This window comes from Callionymus lyra, chromosome 5 (assembly GCF_982586985.1).
Source record: "Callionymus lyra chromosome 5, fCalLyr1.hap1.1, whole genome shotgun sequence".
In the NCBI taxonomy this organism is placed as follows: domain Eukaryota; kingdom Metazoa; phylum Chordata; class Actinopteri; order Syngnathiformes; family Callionymidae; genus Callionymus; species Callionymus lyra.
In genome coordinates, this window is record NC_141822.1 from 14,537,409 (window position 1) to 14,555,543 (window position 18,135).

The 18,135-nt window shown below is 38.1% G+C and overlaps 1 protein-coding gene across 1 annotated transcript; it reads right to left on the reverse strand.

Annotated features, from left to right (window-relative positions):
* Positions 1-9,828: 9,828 nt before the first annotated feature.
* Positions 9,829-17,423, reverse strand: adra1ab (adrenoceptor alpha 1Ab). The gene is made up of 2 exons (XM_087792482.1): positions 16,541-17,423; positions 9,829-10,650 (listed from the first exon to the last, which is right to left on the reverse strand). Exons 1-2 carry the CDS (start codon positions 17,421-17,423, stop codon positions 10,196-10,198), a joined length of 1,338 nt encoding a protein of 445 aa, XP_087648608.1. The 3' UTR covers positions 9,829-10,195.
* Between the last annotated feature and the right edge of the window lie 712 nt (positions 17,424-18,135).

The window sequence follows — 18,135 nt, forward strand, 5'->3', positions numbered from 1 at the left end:
TTGCTATGGAAAGTATCTGGACCTTCAGTGATCATTAGGTCACACTGAAGGAGGAGCAAGAACAAGCAGCATAAGTTACGACACGAGTTTAGAAATACAAGATCGTGTCGATGCTCCAAAATTACCATCTGGATCCACAAATATGTTGAAGATTCATCCTAGATAAGAATGCGTTCCAGTTCTTTAAATTTCATTCATTAAAAACACCTCGGAATTCTAAGATCTTAGAGAAACCTTACCCGGTTAACGTTCTATGTTCTTATAATGCTTGTTTTAAATTTTAAATCAACACAAACTGATGCGAACTTGAAAAATAAGTATATTTTGATACTTATTAAGTGGTTCTATCTCTCCATACTAATGATATACGGCTACAAAGAAACACATTGCTTGTGTGTCGTTGTGTTTTTTCTTTATCTGATATTCATCTCAATTTATATCCTATTAGGTATGAAAACAAAAACAAAAAAACATCTTGTTTTTTGAATTGCGCAATTAAGACACTCATAGTGTTAATGTTGCTCATTGGTTTCAACAATATTTTCAAATGCTAAAAAAAATTAAGTTTATTTCACAGTGATGTACTGAGTATTTTCAGCTGCAATACAAACACTAAAAATGTCAACACCCATAACACTACATTTTTAATAAATGTCCTAAAAAATCCTATAATGCTCTGCACGTTTAAAGGCGTATGTGGGCACCTCACCACTAGGGGTCCCAAGATCTTCTCAAAGTAACAACTTTAACGTGTAAGACTAAAAAGGAAATTGACAATCATATCCAGTAAGTAGAGCTGGGCTAGAACCATCTGTGATTCAAGCCCCCCTTAATGTAAATAATTGTAAATGTTATTGTATTTATGTTTAATATTTTATTCTATAATGTTTGATGTTGCAAACTGGACTGAAACAAATTCCAAACGAGTGGATCCTCCCCACTGATAATGGCAAAAATAAAGAATTCTGATTCTGATTCTCACCATTAGGGGATCCCCAAGAGACAACCCCCCCATCCTAAAAAGAAAAATCATGTTTTCCTCTTCTTCTTTTTGCGCTGTCGTTAATACAGGTCCAGCCTGTTGCTATGGCGACACCCAATTACACCCACATGTTTCTTATTTGTTGCGGTAATATTTGTCAAGTCGGTGTTGCCATTGGAAACCTCGCCACTGTGGAGGACACACACACACACGCACACACACACACACACACACACACACACACACACACACACACACACACACACACTGGAGTGAAGTTAAACACTCACCGCAGGAAGTTTGAGCAACAGCAGATCCTACACACTGGCAACAGACAGTTATTTTTTTCAAAATGCGTGGAGATTAAAAATAAATCCTTTTGGCTCCATCAAGGCAGCTCCACTGCTTAATAGTCAGATTATGTAAATGAAGATTCAACTTTGAACTCTACCCCCCACACACACACATTAATGAGGGGATTTTATTCATGAATCTTTACAGATGATTCACGTGTCAATCAAAAGTTTAAAACCAGAAGACAATGTTTTGTTAGGACCACACTTATGTTGATCACACAGACCCTAAAAACGACTTCCTGCGTTCACTTTAAGAACAAGATTTAAGTTTGGAGTGTGTTTGACTAAACTTGTAGATGGGACTATGACACCTTTCTACGCTAGATGGCAGTGTTGACGCATTTCACAGCATCTCAACCGCAGCTCAAATGAATCGAGAAATTATTTTCCATTCAACCCTTGTTTATGTGAGTATATCAGTGCCTTCAGAATATTGAATGATTGGAATTAACATTTCAAATGTTGAAGATTTTATTTCCATGAAGCGTTGAATTTTGATTTTTTTCTTGATGAATTTCTATCTTCAAAGGTTGAGTTTATTTTTTATCTAATAATTTAATTGGATCATTTTAATTATGTTATATTTTTTAACAATTTAATTTATCATCGACAATTTGAATTCATTAAAGTTTTCATATTTTAATTCAAATTGTTAAAAAATACATTTTGTAAATTTAATATTTTTAATTTATAGCATTTTAAATACAATAATAAATGTTGGTGTAATAATTCTTCCACAAAATGCCAAAATGGTACAAGCTACTAGATAGAACTTTAAGACGATAATTCAATATTCTGATGGCACTGATGTACTTCATACTTGTTACTAATCTCCAAATTTAAACATTAAATGTGAATAATGTTTTTTCAAAGGTATAGTTCAAACTATAGTGTAAACAAATTGTTTAAACTATTCAAAAATACTCCAACTATATTCATTAATTTGTATTTATTAATGAGAAGATGATATTGTAGGTGAATTTTGATGCTTCTATTTTATCTAAATTCATTTTACTCAGAACTTAAAACGAATGAGTTTTTCATGAGCATGAATAAAGAAAAAAAACGAAAAAAACAAGTGTTAAAATATGTTATTATAACCAGTGGATTATTTATTAATGTGGTCCGTTTTAACAGTCGTTTGTGGAGGTGAAGACAAAAAGCTTTGAGGCAGACGCACCGAGAGCAGCAGACAGACTCTCATTAGCCAGTGGAGATGTGAGGAGAAACAGAGACAGTGAGAAGAAGACAGAGAATGAATATTAAAGACTAAAAGAAAATCAGCTTTCACCAAGTCGGGTTCAAACGCTTGAAGCGGTCAGTGGAACCGGCCGGGGGCTGATCTGAGGGTCTGTTTGCATAACGACCAGAAGCTTTTAACGTCACTAAGTCAACTAACTATGAACAAATATACTTTATTTTAAGTGCGTGTGTTTAATCCAACCAGTGTGAGGTAAAATGAAACAAGAAACAAAAAAACAGCGAGTGTATTTGTGTGATGATCATCTTCTATTTTTATTTACCAGACTTTACTGTGACACCATATCACCTAATTGGACCGGATGTTTGAATCCATTTAGTTCTTGAGGATCAATAACAGGAACTATGGTCAACTAACCCCTACCATCAGGACAACCAGGATGATCTATAGCATTAATATAACCTGAGTTTGTTTATGCTTTCTTTAAATTTCACTTCTGGATCATTTGTTTCTCTCCTGTTTTTGATTTTGGACCTTTTGGACTCTGGACATAGTGGACTCTTTATGTATTGTCTATTTGTAAATGTATTATATGATTGAAAATTATTGATTGAGTTATTATTTTACTCCATATTTTTTGCACATTTTTATATATATATAAATATATATAATAGTTTGAAGTGCTACGGTCGTATTAATAAAATATGTGTCAGGGGCATTTTGCATACTGTCATTTTTTATTTAATTTTCTCAAAATGTTTTGTTATTTTTTTAAATCTATAAGATGTGTGTTTTAAATAATTCCGCACTTTCTTATCTTAAATAAACTAAGTGACGGTGAAACATCCAGCCACTTTCTCTTAAAGCATTTTTAAAAAAGAAATATTTTGGGTCAGGCATGAAGTTGGACAGCTAAAAGAATGGGTCCTTAACCCATGCTCATGGTAATAGTTGCAAGTTCAATTACCAGGGCCGCTCTCGACTGCATGAACAAAGTGAGTAAACCGGTGCGTATTGTTGTTGAAACACGATGTTTTTTTTAAGATGTTGTATGTCGCTAAATGCTGTAGCTAATCGTAGAAGCTAAGCGCTAATGCTAAGAGCAAACGTAGCAGAACCAAATGAATCAGAAATGCGAAATGAACGATAAATAAAAGTGATTCATGTTCATCACTGGTAAGTAAGTAAGTTAGTAATTTGTATTTATAGAGTGCTTTTCCGCACCAGGGTCACAAAGTGCTTAAACAATCAAAACAATACTCAATAAAATATATACTTTAAAGTGTAGACTTGCAGAAGGAGAGGAGACGATAACAAGAGAAAATATTCAACGTTTTCATTCCTCCGGTTTTAACGGCGGCCATGAAGAATATTACAGCTGCCAATAATGGAAGAGAATGCATTGAAATGTTGTTTTTAATGTCACTATTAAATTGCTTTTTGCTGACGCGGCATTTTCGCACCAAGAATGAATGAAAAATATCGAAGGTATTATTAGGTGGTTGGGGGGGGATTTATTAAAATCCGCTGTAGCAGCCAAGAGTGATTAAAGCGAATGTTCAGTGACAGACAATTAAATGCATCTAACATGGAAATAAGCACTTCCTCCGCCCCAGCTTTGAATTAATTTATAATTATTGCTGCTGCCAACGTTAACAACTGTCGTTTCTAGTCCGCTTTAATCATCCCAAATGCCAACGGAGGAAGTGTGCATGTTGTTCTCTCGATCACATGAGGTGACTTTTAATATGTCAGGTGGAGAAAAAAAAATGTCAGCAGATGTTTTTGATTCAAATCAGTCGAGGGGAGATGAAAATAGGCTTTAATGTTGGACACTTTTCATTTATCCAGGACACCAACACCAGGGTAACGCTGTCATGGACCTGACATCAAATAAACCACTCATGCTGGGCCACATATTTTTGTGTTTTTAATTTTATGTGGCCCCGCTGGACGGTTCGCTCAAATGAAAGTAGAGAAATTTTCTCGCTGATATCTTGACTTATAAATACGCCAGTTTTTTAAGTGATAGTTCACCCACAATTCAAACATCACTTATCTTTTAATCACCCTCATGTCGACTAAGAGTTGGGATTATTTTCAGAGTAATCTGTTCCTTTTTAGAGTTATGGACAAAAATGTTTATTGGTTTATTTTATTGTAGCGACTGAGCACCTAAGGACAAACTTTCTCCAAAAAGATGCTTAAAAACATACCGTCGTACTGTCCGTAACGTCCATCTTGTATGTACGTAAGTAAGTAAATAAGTAAGTAAAGGTTATTTGTAAAGCGTCTATCTAGACCAGGGTCACAAAGAGCTTTAACAATAAAAAACAGTACACAGTTTAAATACATACAATGAAAAGCTGTCAGGGATTTTCTCCCGGACAATCGGAAAGAGAACATTCCATAGTTCAGTTGACGACACACTTTATTACAAACGGTTTGTTCATTTGTTGCTGGACGCAGTCAGCAACAAATAGGTTTTCTGTATGAGTCAGTGAGCGCGGTATAACAGCCTGCACGGGGGAAACCAACTCGCTTATCCTGGTGAGGTCACTGTATCTTAATGCACAAACTGTCATTTCTCGAGAAACGAAACTCTAACCGAGAACATTACTTCCAGCTCATTGTGAGACGCAAAAAACTGTAAGCAACATACATTCTTTAACAAAAGCCTGCACAAATAAGAAGGTCTTAAGATGTTTCTTGAAGGAGTCAGTAGATCCATCGAACACAGAGAGACAGATCGTTCCAAAGCTTAGGAGCAACAGTCTGGAAGGATTTCTCTCCTCTGGTCCGGAAGCGTGTTCAGGAAGTACCCGGAGTACTCTCGGAGTAATTCCAGTTAATGTAAAAATATCCATTATAAAGTATAGCATCACCTTAATGTTAATGAAGTATTTTGTAATCAAAGTATTCAGCAGCAACATACCGGGCCAAGAAATGCCAACAAAACAAGGGAATTTGACCTGAAAACACTTGATATAACAAACCAGTGTTGAGTCCTTTGAGGTCCCCGTCAGGTCCTCGTCTGCGACTCCATGTCACTCCCCCAAAGTCAAGTGACTCTAAAGAGAAAGGACTCCATTCATCACAGTGATGTTTGCGTTAACTACGACACAAACTGATTCTCCATCAGAAGCACAAACACCAGGTCTGCATACTGAGCAGCTCCTTGATACGTTTATTTTTATTAGAAATGTGAAATGATGGAAGGAGACAATGCCTCCTGGCTTTCTTTTGAACAGGCATCATAAATATAAATGTGTACACCGATGATATCTTGCTCAGAATACTGCTTCCATTATTGTCGTTCTGATAGAGTTTTTTCTATTAGTCTGGAAATCGAGTCGACGCACGTCCTTCTTCCGTCCTCAACAGCCTTTTTCTGTACACAATCTTTTGTCTACATTTGTCGAGTTTTGTAAACCGCTCTTTTCTTAAAGCGTACACACAGATGAATATTTCACTTTCAACAGATTTTAATTATCGGTACGCACTGTTGTGAGGGGCCATTAAAACCACCTTTTTTAAAAAAGAATCCCCAAGTTATCTATATTTTACGTGAATACATTTTAGAGACAGAAGCAAAAACTGGATTTAATGAGGTTTAAGATCGAACTCAGTTCTCTGAGATATACAGTAAACGATGATACTTGGGATTCAATTATGAATAAATGAACATGAAATATTTATTTGTAATCACAAAAATGCCTTTTTTACTGTAAGAATTGACAAGAAATAAAAAAGAAAAAAATTAAGTCATGAAGCCTCATCAATCTAACTCTGAATAATTGATATTAAATTAAATATAAATTGTAACTGATTTACTGTCAGGATAAAAAAAAAGGAAAGGAAGAAATGAAATTCAAGAAGATAAGCGGAACCTTTAAAGAGAAATAAACATGTTAAAATAATAATTAACTGTCTAATAATCGTCTCCCTCAACAAGTTCTTTATAAAGGAAATCAATAAGGATTTTAGCTCCACAATAAAAGCTTTTTTTTTTAAACTGTCTATTGTGATATGAATGCCATTTGTGTGCAAATTATTTATGTCAATAAAGTGTGTGAATGTGCAAAGTCTCTGAATACGACAATAAATATTCCCTGAAATGTGGGAAGAATAAAGGTTTCATCATTATCATAGTTTCATATTATTGATATTGCTTATCGTAAGTTGGTATATTTTAAATTATTTATTAGTTAGTTTGGTTCTCTTTATTTATTATTGTTTTTAATATGTTTACTTTATGTCTTAATATGTGTATCGTCTGCTGAAACAATAAGCCTTTTCCCAATGTTGGAAGAATGAAGGTATTATCATTATTTTCCTTTCCTTTTATTGTTTATTGTGGTTGATGTAATTCTATTTGTGACCCTGGTCTAGAAAGGCGCTATATAAATAGAGATTATTATTATTATTATTATTATTATAAGTTAGTATTTTTTTTTTCTTTTCTATTATTATTATTGGTTTCTTTTTACACGTATTTATTCATTTGAATATATGTACTGTACGTCCTAATATGCTGCATGTATGTACTGCTGAAAAAACAGAATTTTCCCCCAATTTGGAAATAATAAAAGTAACCAATCAATCTATCAATCATTTGAAATTATCATCATTTAATTCCTGTGAGATGTCAAACGGTGGCTCGATCATTAAATGACCAATGCCAGAAATATTCTGCATATAATAAAAAAGTTAAATATTTTCTACTTTGAAAGGATGTTCAGCCTCAAAAATGTTTCTATTCGAAACATGACCTTGGCCAACCAACCAACCAAGTATTATCTGCTGGTACATGTTTTTCTTTTCTATTGTTATTTAAACGGCAACATTTCTCGAGACAACGGTTTGTGTTATCTCATTGTATTGGAATTGAATCCAGGTAATTCTACTCCATTGTTGCGTTCAGCACCAGTAGCAGCTTAACCACGTACATCAATTGGTTTAAAAACGGCTCATTGATTTCAAACCTTGCCCAAGAAAAGATAGAAAAAAAAAGAAAAAAAGTCTTCCCATAACTAATGCTGACTCATAGATTCCACCACAATGCAGGCCACCCACCCGATCTCAGGTCCGGCGCAGCGTCTTCCAGTCTTCTATTGCTCACTTTCCAAATAAAAAGCAGCGTGTTTATTAGCCTGTGACAGCTTTATATCTTTTATGATACAACGTCTGAGTGCGGGGGAGTTTACAAGAGTCAGAAAAACATCCACCTGAGTGAAAACACCAAGACGGTAAAAGCAAGAATCTTAAACATCGTGACAGGGTGAATGGAGCGACGAGAAAAACATCCAAGAAATATATATTTATGTTTAATTGAAGTGTTTATTTACGCATCCCTCCGAGGAAAAAGCAGATATTTAATTAGCAGCGGATGATTTGTTTTGGCAACAAACTAAGAAAGGATCAAATGTCGAAAATAACAACAAAAGATCTGCTTCTTTAAAAAAAAAAACGTCTTTGATTCTTGCAACCTGAAGAGCAGCACGGAGTCGTAACAGGATTATGTTCTTACAAATATGAGGTTTTAAAAGCTGCAGTAATTACAAGTTTAATGGGAGGAATTCATGCGACGAGAAACGTGTCAGTCATCAGCCAGAGAGCTGCAGATTACACTCGGGAGGCAGCGGCTAATTGAAAGGAGCTCTAATGGAACCGATGAAAGATACTCGGGCTTCTGTTTCCGTCGCACGGTCACGAGTAGAAATCCCTCTTGCTGGTCTCACTTGAACCGAGGTGGTCGGGACCTTGAGTGGGTTGTGGAACACACAAGTGGTCTGGGAATTATTGACACAAATGATGTGACGCAATAACAGAAGCAAACATGACGCTAGCATTGTTTTAATTCCTACGTTTGATACAACAAACATCACAAAGACTAATGCACGCACACGGAGGAAAGCTATTTCATCTCTTCATCTTCTTCTGCCTGTTAAACGTATTTTAATGATGGTTACTGTTGCTATGCATTATGGGGGATCTGCAGTATAGGGCGTCTTTCCTGGCCTGCATGAATAAAATGACTGTGGAATACATGAAACACTCATAAGGCGCAAAGAATTATAAGAAGATTTTGGTTCCACTGCATGATTGATAGTTTTCAGTTTGAGAACAGCTTCATGTTTCTTAAAGGGCAACTAATGTGAAAACTTAACTCTCCGACTCACTCGCATGTTTCAAATGTTGAATCTTCCTCTCCAAGATGCATTAAGTCTCTCATCATGATGATGTTTTGAACTTTATAAAGTTCTCCCCCATCTGAAATTTCAGCGTATGAGAGGTTACGAAAGCAGAGAGAGAATAATGTTGAAGGAATTTTCCTAATGACTATAATGTAAGATGAATTGAGACTCCAAGAATGAATAAATAAATCAAAATAAGACTTTTACTGTCATGAATGGGTTTGTAAATATACATTTAGTTTGCCTGCAACTTCACTCTGGATCTCTTGACAAACTACTGTCCATCATGGATGATGACAGTCATCCTCTTGACACTGTCATCCGTGAGTAGAGAAGCAGATGGAGTGAACGAATGCTCCTCCCCAGATGCAACACTAATAGACTCAGGGACTCATTCATTCCTTGTGCTTTTAGACTTTATAACTCTGAGTTCATCTGCTGTGTGCTAGAAATCCAATTTCCCGAAGGAGATCTAGTCTATCTAATCTAATTTAAGTTAGATGGTTAAAGGATTTTGTGTGATAGAGTTTGGCACCCTTGTCTTATCTGAATAAAAAACTGTGAAATACAATAGAATAACTAGCAAGGCACAGAGACGGTGCATACCTCTGCCAAGAAGCTAATTCTACAGGACTTAACTAAAACTCATCTTGCAATGAACTCGAGAATCTTCTTGGCTTGACTCCTGACCCTGACAAACCACTAGACCATGTCTAAGATGAGCCCCCCTGATAAATCTGCTGCATTCCTGAGCCTTACACTTGTAGAATGAATAATAAAGGACAACATTTTTCAGTCAAATAATAGTTGATTTATTTTCATCATTCATATGCAATGTTTTACAGAATAAAGTTTTTCTCGTTTTTGCTGGTTCTGAACATAGTTGGCGTTTGAATAAAAGACTTAACAGAAAAAAAACTGGCAGTAGAATTCAAGGAGAATCATAAATGCTTTTCATATTGAGCTTTTTCATTGACCTCCTGGGTACAGAATGCCTCAGGGTTGTTACACTGACGAATAAATATGGTGACAGGAAACGGTGGATGTGTTTAACATTCAGAAAGAGGAACGCACGGTGATGGCATGCTTTTATATCACAAAGCAGTTTGAACGAACAAAAGCTTTTTTATAAATTAAAGCTTGCATTAATAGCTTTAAATAACCACTTTCTTTTTTTAACACTTAACCTCTAAAGTGGCAGTTTGTTTAATGAAATTCTCTTTTTTCTTTTGGAGAAAACCCTCTTAAATATTTATCACGGGCTGTTTTTTTGAAGTCAAACATCAGCACATCCTTCTAATATGAGAAAAGACTTGTGATAAAAATGAAAATAGTGTCTGTTTTATTTTTCATAAAACCCCTCAAGCTCTTTCGATCGCTGCCAAGCATCTAATCTTCTCAGCTTCGTGAGATTACAGCGGCTGGTCGACAAGTTTGCAGGTGTTCCTTCACCGTCCGATCAAACTGCCTCCCCGCTCATTCCAAGCGAAAGCTGTAGGGCTTTGGTGGAACCGTAGTTGGAAGGTTCCCTCGCTTCCTGGGTCGCTGAGAAACACCATGTCTTCAGCAGACTCTTCCTCTGGACCTCCGGACTCTGACGTGGATCTGCTGCCGCCGTCGTCGTCGTGAGGGTCTTACAGCAGCACCACAAAGAGTCTGGGGTGGGATCCGGGGTTGAGTTTTTGGGAGCTGGACTCGCTTGCAAGGAGTGGTCGTTCAGCTGTCCTGGTGGTTTGACAGCGGGAGGTGACGCCGTTCTTAGGCACCGTCCATGGAGGACGTGCTGGAAGGCTTTCTTGAACTCTTGGCTGAAGCAGGAGTAGATGATGGGGTTGATGCAGCTGTTGAGGTAACCCAGCCAGAAGGTGATCTTGAAGACCATCTCGGATGGTTTACAGGAAGGAAAGATGGAACCTGGAAAAACAGAATACTGATGAGTAAGATTAAAGAGTGGTATAGTTGACCGCAAATCAATCAACATTTTGTCAGAGATAATACCGTTTAGGCCCTTTTTTCCACCGGCTCTTCTTGGCCCTACTCTACTAGGTTTTTGTTGTGTTTCAGCTGCACAGCACGTCGAAGCAGGTACTTCTAATGACTGCCGGCAACTGATCGGTCCGGGATTGATGCCACCAAATAGTCCTCAGCACTCTCACTCCCAAGACAAGAAACCAACCATTTTCATGAAACCACTGCAAAAGGGAATATGGTTTGTTGGTCCGAAAAAGTTGTGTCTGGTAGTGTCGATCATCTTTGAGTCGTGTAGAAAATGACGTAAGCTTGTTTTGCAAAGCAATGTTATGACAGCGCCGCCCTGGGTAGGAAGCAGGACCAGAAAAAAATTAATTTTTCTCAAAATTTAAGTAAAACTATTATTGTTAACGTCTCATTTAATGCTTGGAGTTGTCTTAAAAACTATTTCCAGAAGCAATATATATAAATCTCAACATCAAAATGGTAGATTTTTGTGAGAAAAGTTGGAGAACCAATGGTTGACCATAATATTAAGACTTCTCTAATGCTAAAGTTAAAACCATAAACCCATTTGTCTTCAGTGGTCCCTTAAAACACCTTTTAATTTGCTCTCAATTATCCTGAAATGGTAGGAATAAAGCTTTATATCCTATCTTATCTTAAACCCTGTCCGCTTTACTTTATGTACTTGCCCGTTGGTATTTAAACCCGGCAACATCTCTTGGAGTTTAATTCCTCACAAACTGTCAATTTTGTGAACCACCACCAGATAAACCTCGGTCACTCCTCTGGTGGAGGTTAATTTATTTTCAATCCATCTCTCTCTGGAAGAATCGAGGTCTGAACATTGGTTTGTCTGCTGTCGAAAAAGTCAAAGACAGCGTCAAATAATAGCACCGTTTCATAAGTTATGCTTGAGTGTGGATGAGCTCTGTGAGCTGTGAAGGTCTTTCTCTATTGAAATTCAGAAGGAAAAAAAAAAACCGCCGACAGACTCCAGAGGGTCTGTCGCTGCCTCTGAGCATTACAGCCCATTAAGCCTCATGTTTGTTATCTATAATGGCATTCATAGAAGCGGAGCAAAGCTCTGGTTCATTCAATTTCATCCCACACTAGAAGCTCATTTGGCTCCAATGTGATGTTTTATTTGCTCTATTTCTGGGCTGGTAATTGAATTCCTTCATGTGCCTTCCGAAGAAACTCCCGTAGTGTTGAGGCACGGCGGGGGGGGGATGAAGAGCCGGAATAATGTTTAAGAGACAAAACACATCATCACACACACTATTATGGAAATGGTTCAGACTTTATGTCCCTTAAGTTGATGATATTTGTCATTTCTTTTCAACAGAATCAAGCTGGAGATCAGATGAAGCATATTTTCCACAGCGTGCATCACGATACACTCATTTAGGTAGAGAAAACAAAAACTATTTTATTTTCTGTACCTCGATGAGTCCTAAACTTCCCGTTTTCAATTCCAAATAAATACACTTTACCTATAGGATGGAATTGTGTTTAATGTGAGTACTTGTGTCAAGACTCCAAAGATAAAGTATTTGTAGATATTAGGAAAATAGCTTTTTGCAATAACTTGAAATGAGCAGAATCTAAATATGTATCTCCAATGTTTTACCAAGAAGTTATGAGGTTGATTTGTACGGAAGCCAAGAGTACAAGTATTAGAAATGCATTCATCATGTTTTTCTCTTTTTCTTGTTGGTGTTATTTAGCAGACGTTTATTTATTTTTTTCCTCCAAAACAGACAGAAAATCACAAAGGTTCAGACCAAGCATAGCACGAATCAAATCGAGGTTTGCCTTAAGTACTGCAATCACCCTATGTACTGTAGTGCAGGCATTCATTTGTGTACTTATTTGTGAACTTATTTTGTATATGTTCGCCTTTCAGTTCATTTTATTCTCGGTTGCAATTGTTCAACTTATTTATTTTCATGATTCGTTGTTTGAAACTTGCACTTCTTTTTGAAGATTTTTTTAGTTTAATCAATATTGATTACTTAAATTGTTGACTTTGCATTGTGTGTTTTTTTTATATCATTGATCGCACACATTTATTTTTCTGCATATTGTTATATTTGGTGAATATAAGTTGTCAGCGATTCAGAGGGATGAGCTCAACTCTGGTGTTGACCAAAATAATGACTGTTATTTGAATTCTTAACAATTATTTCTTGGGTTTCATTCTTGACACAATTCCAAACTACTGTTTTCTACACTGAAAGCGCTTGCGATATTTCCTGAGTGTACTTCCTGTCCGTGTAGCATGTTAGCCGAGCAGTGTCCACTAAAAAACAAACATCAAATTTATTCTTGTTTGATTTTTTTTTCCCAAACGATTTTTTCATGTCAAGGCTTCAAAACAAGATGGACGTTAAAGACGAGCAGTATGGATGTATTTGGATATTTTTAAGTTTGTCTTTTCGGATGAAAATGAAGACGAAGACAACTGAGCTCCAGTTGCTACGTTAAAAATAAAAATACATTTTGCCCGATAACTATCAAAAGGAACAGATTACGCTGAAAATAATCCCAACCCTTTAAGTGTCAGTCTTTCTACTTTCTACACGTTGACCTAAGCAACTATCTTATCATCTACAAAATCCTTGACTCAGTTAAATAAATCCATGACTCTGATGAATGCGATGTCCATCACCTGAGGACATAAAGAAAATCTAACAATAGCAAGAAGTGTTATCAGTTAAGAACTTGATAGAAAGGCAGCGTTTGTCTTTGCAGTAGATGCTTGTTTTTCACATGCTGATAAGTTTAATTACAGTCCAGACACTTTATCGACTGCGAAGGCCTTTCGCCGGCGTGTGCGGTAATTATCTCTCAAACTTTTCTCCAGCGCACCACTCTTCATCATAAACCTGACCAAGCGAGTCCTGACCTCCGGCTGCTGATGAGACCATTCAGCTGACATGACTGCAATCACGGCTGCCAAGCGGCGAAAGTCGTTTCAGAGGCCATTTGACTTTAGATTAGACTTTACACTGGTTGATTGCAACTGTGGCCTCCAACCATTTCTTGCATGATAACTTAAATAAGAGTTTCAACAGTGGTTACTTGCTGGCACAATTTGTTTATTTTCAAGTACAAAATTGCAGTTTTATCTGCAAACTGTCATGTTCTCTTTTATTTATTTTTTTCCTGTGTTGTCCTCTGTTAGATTGCGTCAGCTTTACCAATGCATGCACCTGGAATTAGTCAAGCAATCGAGTCACCTTGATAAAGACCATATGCTGGTAAATTCCCAGATTATGTCTTAAAGCTCGAACTCCTCCAATGTGCTTGAATGACAGTGTTCTGTAAAGCAGTGCACTTACTTGCCCAGTGTGCACATTTCGACAGTGTAGTACTGTCTCAAATCAAACACTGCCGCTACACACTTAACGGAAATGACTCGACAGCTTCTTCTTCTACTACCTTTTAACGCTGATTGCAACCAGCTGATGGAACCTTATCGCCTACACTTGACAGCACTTTTCTCCAATCGAAACAAGTTATTAAGTTGTGTTTTTTTCGTGTTATTGTTGTGGTGTTGTTTTGTTGTAAAATTAGTGTTTTCTCGAGACATTTACGCCGGTTTCTGCATCGAAAATGCGTCGTCAGTGACGTGGCTTCTGTTTAGCATCATCTACGTCACTAAGATGGCGGCAGTTGAGGGTGAAAGGTGTCCAGAGATCCCAACTCGATTTACTGGAAGTTTGAGTGCACCAATTGAGTGCTCATTGCAAAGCTCAATGTGGACGCATTTGTATACTTAAAAACAGAAGTGTAAGTGCGCAATTTGGGACACAAAGCTGGTATTATTGGTCTCATATTCTCTTGTTTGTTCTTTCTAGCGCTACTGTTGCGATTCTGCTTATAACTTGACCCAGAGGCAACACAAGGGATACCACAACACATTTGTTCTAGGGCCTCCAGGTCACCTTGACCCTGAGATTACTCAACGGTTAATAAATATCTGCTTGAATTGCTTGTGTTTGGGGCAACAATTGTTTATTTTTCTCCAAGAACTATACATAATTTAGATACAGACAGAATTATAATACTTTGGAGAGATCCGCTCAAAATGATGCCAGACAGGTGAAAATCTCCTCTTTCTCTCAGGCTCTAAGTACAAAAATTTGGCTGCTTAGTCTTCCACAAAATTCCCCTATATCTAAAAGATGTGAAGGGAAATTCATTGCCCTTCAATGGAACCTATAGTTACAATTTTGAGGGAAGCCCTGAGCACCTCCTTAACTGGTCACGTGGTGGGCTGGTTCGCAAGGCCTCAGTCGTCAACGCTTATATCACCAACATGCCTCGATACTCGCTTATTATTATTGAAAGTATTTTTGATACTCATGCTTTACTCCTTGTTCTGCATCTCCTCTACTCTATTTGTCCGCTATTTTTATTATCAAACTGATTAATTTCACACTAATTATGCAAGTCTCGCTGCAGCCCCAACAAACCACATGCTCTTGGATTTCACTCCTCTTAGCATACGACAGCAACTTGTTTATTCTATTAAAAGGGTGTCACGGCTCTAGAGCCACATCTAGAGCCGAATAATGTGAAAAAATTAATACCCATTTCATTTAATCTTTTAATAAAAAGCTGGTGATTTCAGTATTTTACTTTTTCCGATGGAATTGAAATAAACCTGACTATTTTTTAAAATATTTTCCGTCAATGCAGCATGGCCAACACTTGTCTCTGTCGCCAAGGATAGTCTTTATTTTTGTCTTCATTGAAATATAGAACTTTGTCATTTTGTTTGAAAGATTTTATGGAACAATAATCTGTATTGGCTTCAGTTTATCGGATTTGGCAGCTTGGAGTGAGTTTTCATTTGGCCGGGAATGGTATTTAATGGCTCTTAACAAGATAAAGGTTGCTGACCACTGCCCTAGAAGAAAGATGTGCCTTTTCATTGTCATATCAATCAATGTCTGCTCATCGTTTTGACTTCTAGCAGAAGCTGGACATTGTTATCGACTTTCCTCCCTCTCTCTCTTTTGTTCCTTCTTTCCTTTTGTGGGTTTGTTTCTTCTATGTCTAAGCGACAACTTGTCTGGTACAAACCCTTGTTAAAACTGTTCTTGACAAATGTCTGGCAAGAAAGAAAGTCCTATCATGGCTTTGAAAATGTTTTTTGTTTTGATGATAAAAGTCCTAAAGGGTGTTAATTTACTGAAGCTTATTACCTTAATTTACAAAGCTATTCAAGTTTTTTTTTAATGCTAATATTAAAATTAAAGGCGAATTAACCTGTTGTTTCTTAAATTGATGTAATGTCTGTTTAAAAATAACCCCCTTTTAATTGAAATGTTTACATTAGAAATCTCATTTACCATAACCAAACCCACTTGACTGTGATTGGTCAAGGTTTGTCCCTGCATGTCATCAATCCCAGAAGTCTTCACCTCCAAGGAACTCATTGTATAAACAAAGCAGAGTTTGATTTCAGGTGGCTGCAGGAGGAGTGAAGCCATTAATAAGTCATTATGGGAGAACTTTATAAAGTAATAACTTCAAAACATGGTCATGATGAGGGACTTACCTCATCTTGGAGAGGAAGACTTCAACATCTGAAACATGTGAGTGAGTCAGCAAAGGTGGGTTTTACCATTAGTTGCCCTTTCGCTAAACAACTTGGTTTCTATTTTGTTCAACGATGAGCTAAGATGGCACTATTTGTAACCTTTTCTGGCAGAACAAGACAGAAGAAAGAATGACCTTGGGCACATTGTTTCGCAGTCATTCACTACATAGCGACACTGTGAGTCTGTTGACAAAGTATGTGAGTGACACCTACCGATGGGTAACACCAGGAAGAACGGGAGCCAGCACAGGATAAAGCAACCGACAACGATGCCGAGGGTCTTCGCTGCTTTCTCCTCCCTTGAGCACTTCAGCAGCTTCAGCAGCGAAATACGTCTACGCTTCGGAGGATCGTCGTTCTTGTCCTCTAACCCGGTTCCAACGTTGTTTCCTCTGTGTATTCGAAGCGTGACCCCTTCCGTCTCATCTTTGCTGCCTCTGCTGCGAGACTTGCTTTCTCTTTTGGCCACGTGGTAGACTCGACAGTACATGGCCAGGATGACGACCAGAGGAATGTAAAAAGAGCCCAGAGCCGAGAACAAGGCGTACCCCGGCTCCTCTGTGATCCGGCACACCGTTTCGTCTTCGGGTTCTGGCTCCCTCCAACCGAAGAGGGGTCCCACGGATATTGCGGCCGAGAGACCCCACAGGGCGGCCACGGCGGTCAGGCCTCGTCGCCCGGTCGCCATCGCCGGGTAGCGCAAGGGATAGCTGACCGCCAGATAGCGGTCGATGGAGATCACACACAGGCTGAGGATGGAGGCGGTAGAGCAAAGGACGTCCAGAGCAGCCCAGACGCTGCAGAAGACGCGTCCAAACACCCATCGACCCAGAGCCTCGGAGGTGGCGGAGAAAGGCAAGACCGCGGAGCTGAGCAGCAGGTCTGCCGCCGCCAGGTTGGCGATGAAATAATGAGTCACCGAGCGCCAGTGTCGGTGTAACAGCACAGACAAAATGACCAGGATGTTGCCAAGTACTCCAAAAACGACGAACACCAGCAGCACGATTCCCAACGCCACCACCTTCGCCACGTCCACCTGTGGACGCTCCGAGGAGCTGCAGTTGTGACAGTTCGCCGAGGTGTCCAAACCACTCATGGTGTCATTGGAATTCCAGCTACCAGACGAACGACGGTCCTTCCTTTTACATCCTCAAGTCTCGTCCGTGCGTCTCTTTTCTGCCTCTCCGGCAAGTGACAAGCGTCTTCCATCCCGTCAGGCTCTTGCTGCAGTTAATGTACAGACGCAGAGGGACGCCAGCGCTTCAGCGATCGCTTCACTCGCTCCTTGGCACGGAAAGACGCTACATTACGTGCTCTACGTTATATCCCAGAGTCCATTAGCGCTGACAAATATTCATTTTGGTGGTAGCTTCTTGTTGATGACCCGCACCGTGGAGAGCTGCCGTCAACCTCCTGAACCTGTTGAAAGAGAAGAGAGAAAAGACTCTTTAACAATCTTTAGAGCTTTGAATAAACGAAAGTATCTTCACGTATCACAGCGGATAATGAGGATAAAATATTCTATTCTTTAACAAGGTGTCGTCTTTATACCTTCTGCATAATCTCGAGGATACAAATTGGCTGTGTCGGCTGTTTAAAATTAATTTTCCAAATGTCGATGGAGAAATATATTTTAGTGACGCCATTTGGTTAAATAATTCATGATTAAAACATTGTTTTTTGTGTTTCTAACTGCTCAAATTGCAATCCACAAAAGAAATGTAAAACAAACAAAAAAAGTAATTAAATAAAAAAGCCACATTACAGTGCTGTTTAGCTGTTAAGTTTGTGTTGGTAATGGTATTAAC

Excerpts from the sequence above, each read along its gene's own strand:
- adra1ab (XM_087792482.1), bottom strand. The coding sequence starts at position 17,423 with ATGAGTGGTTTGGACACCTCGGCGAACTGTCACAACTGCAGCTCCTCG. Across the intron at positions 10,651-16,540 it reads CTTCCTGGTGTTACCCATCG|GTTCCATCTTTCCTTCCTGT; the intron begins GTAGGTGTCACT and ends CTGTTTTTCCAG.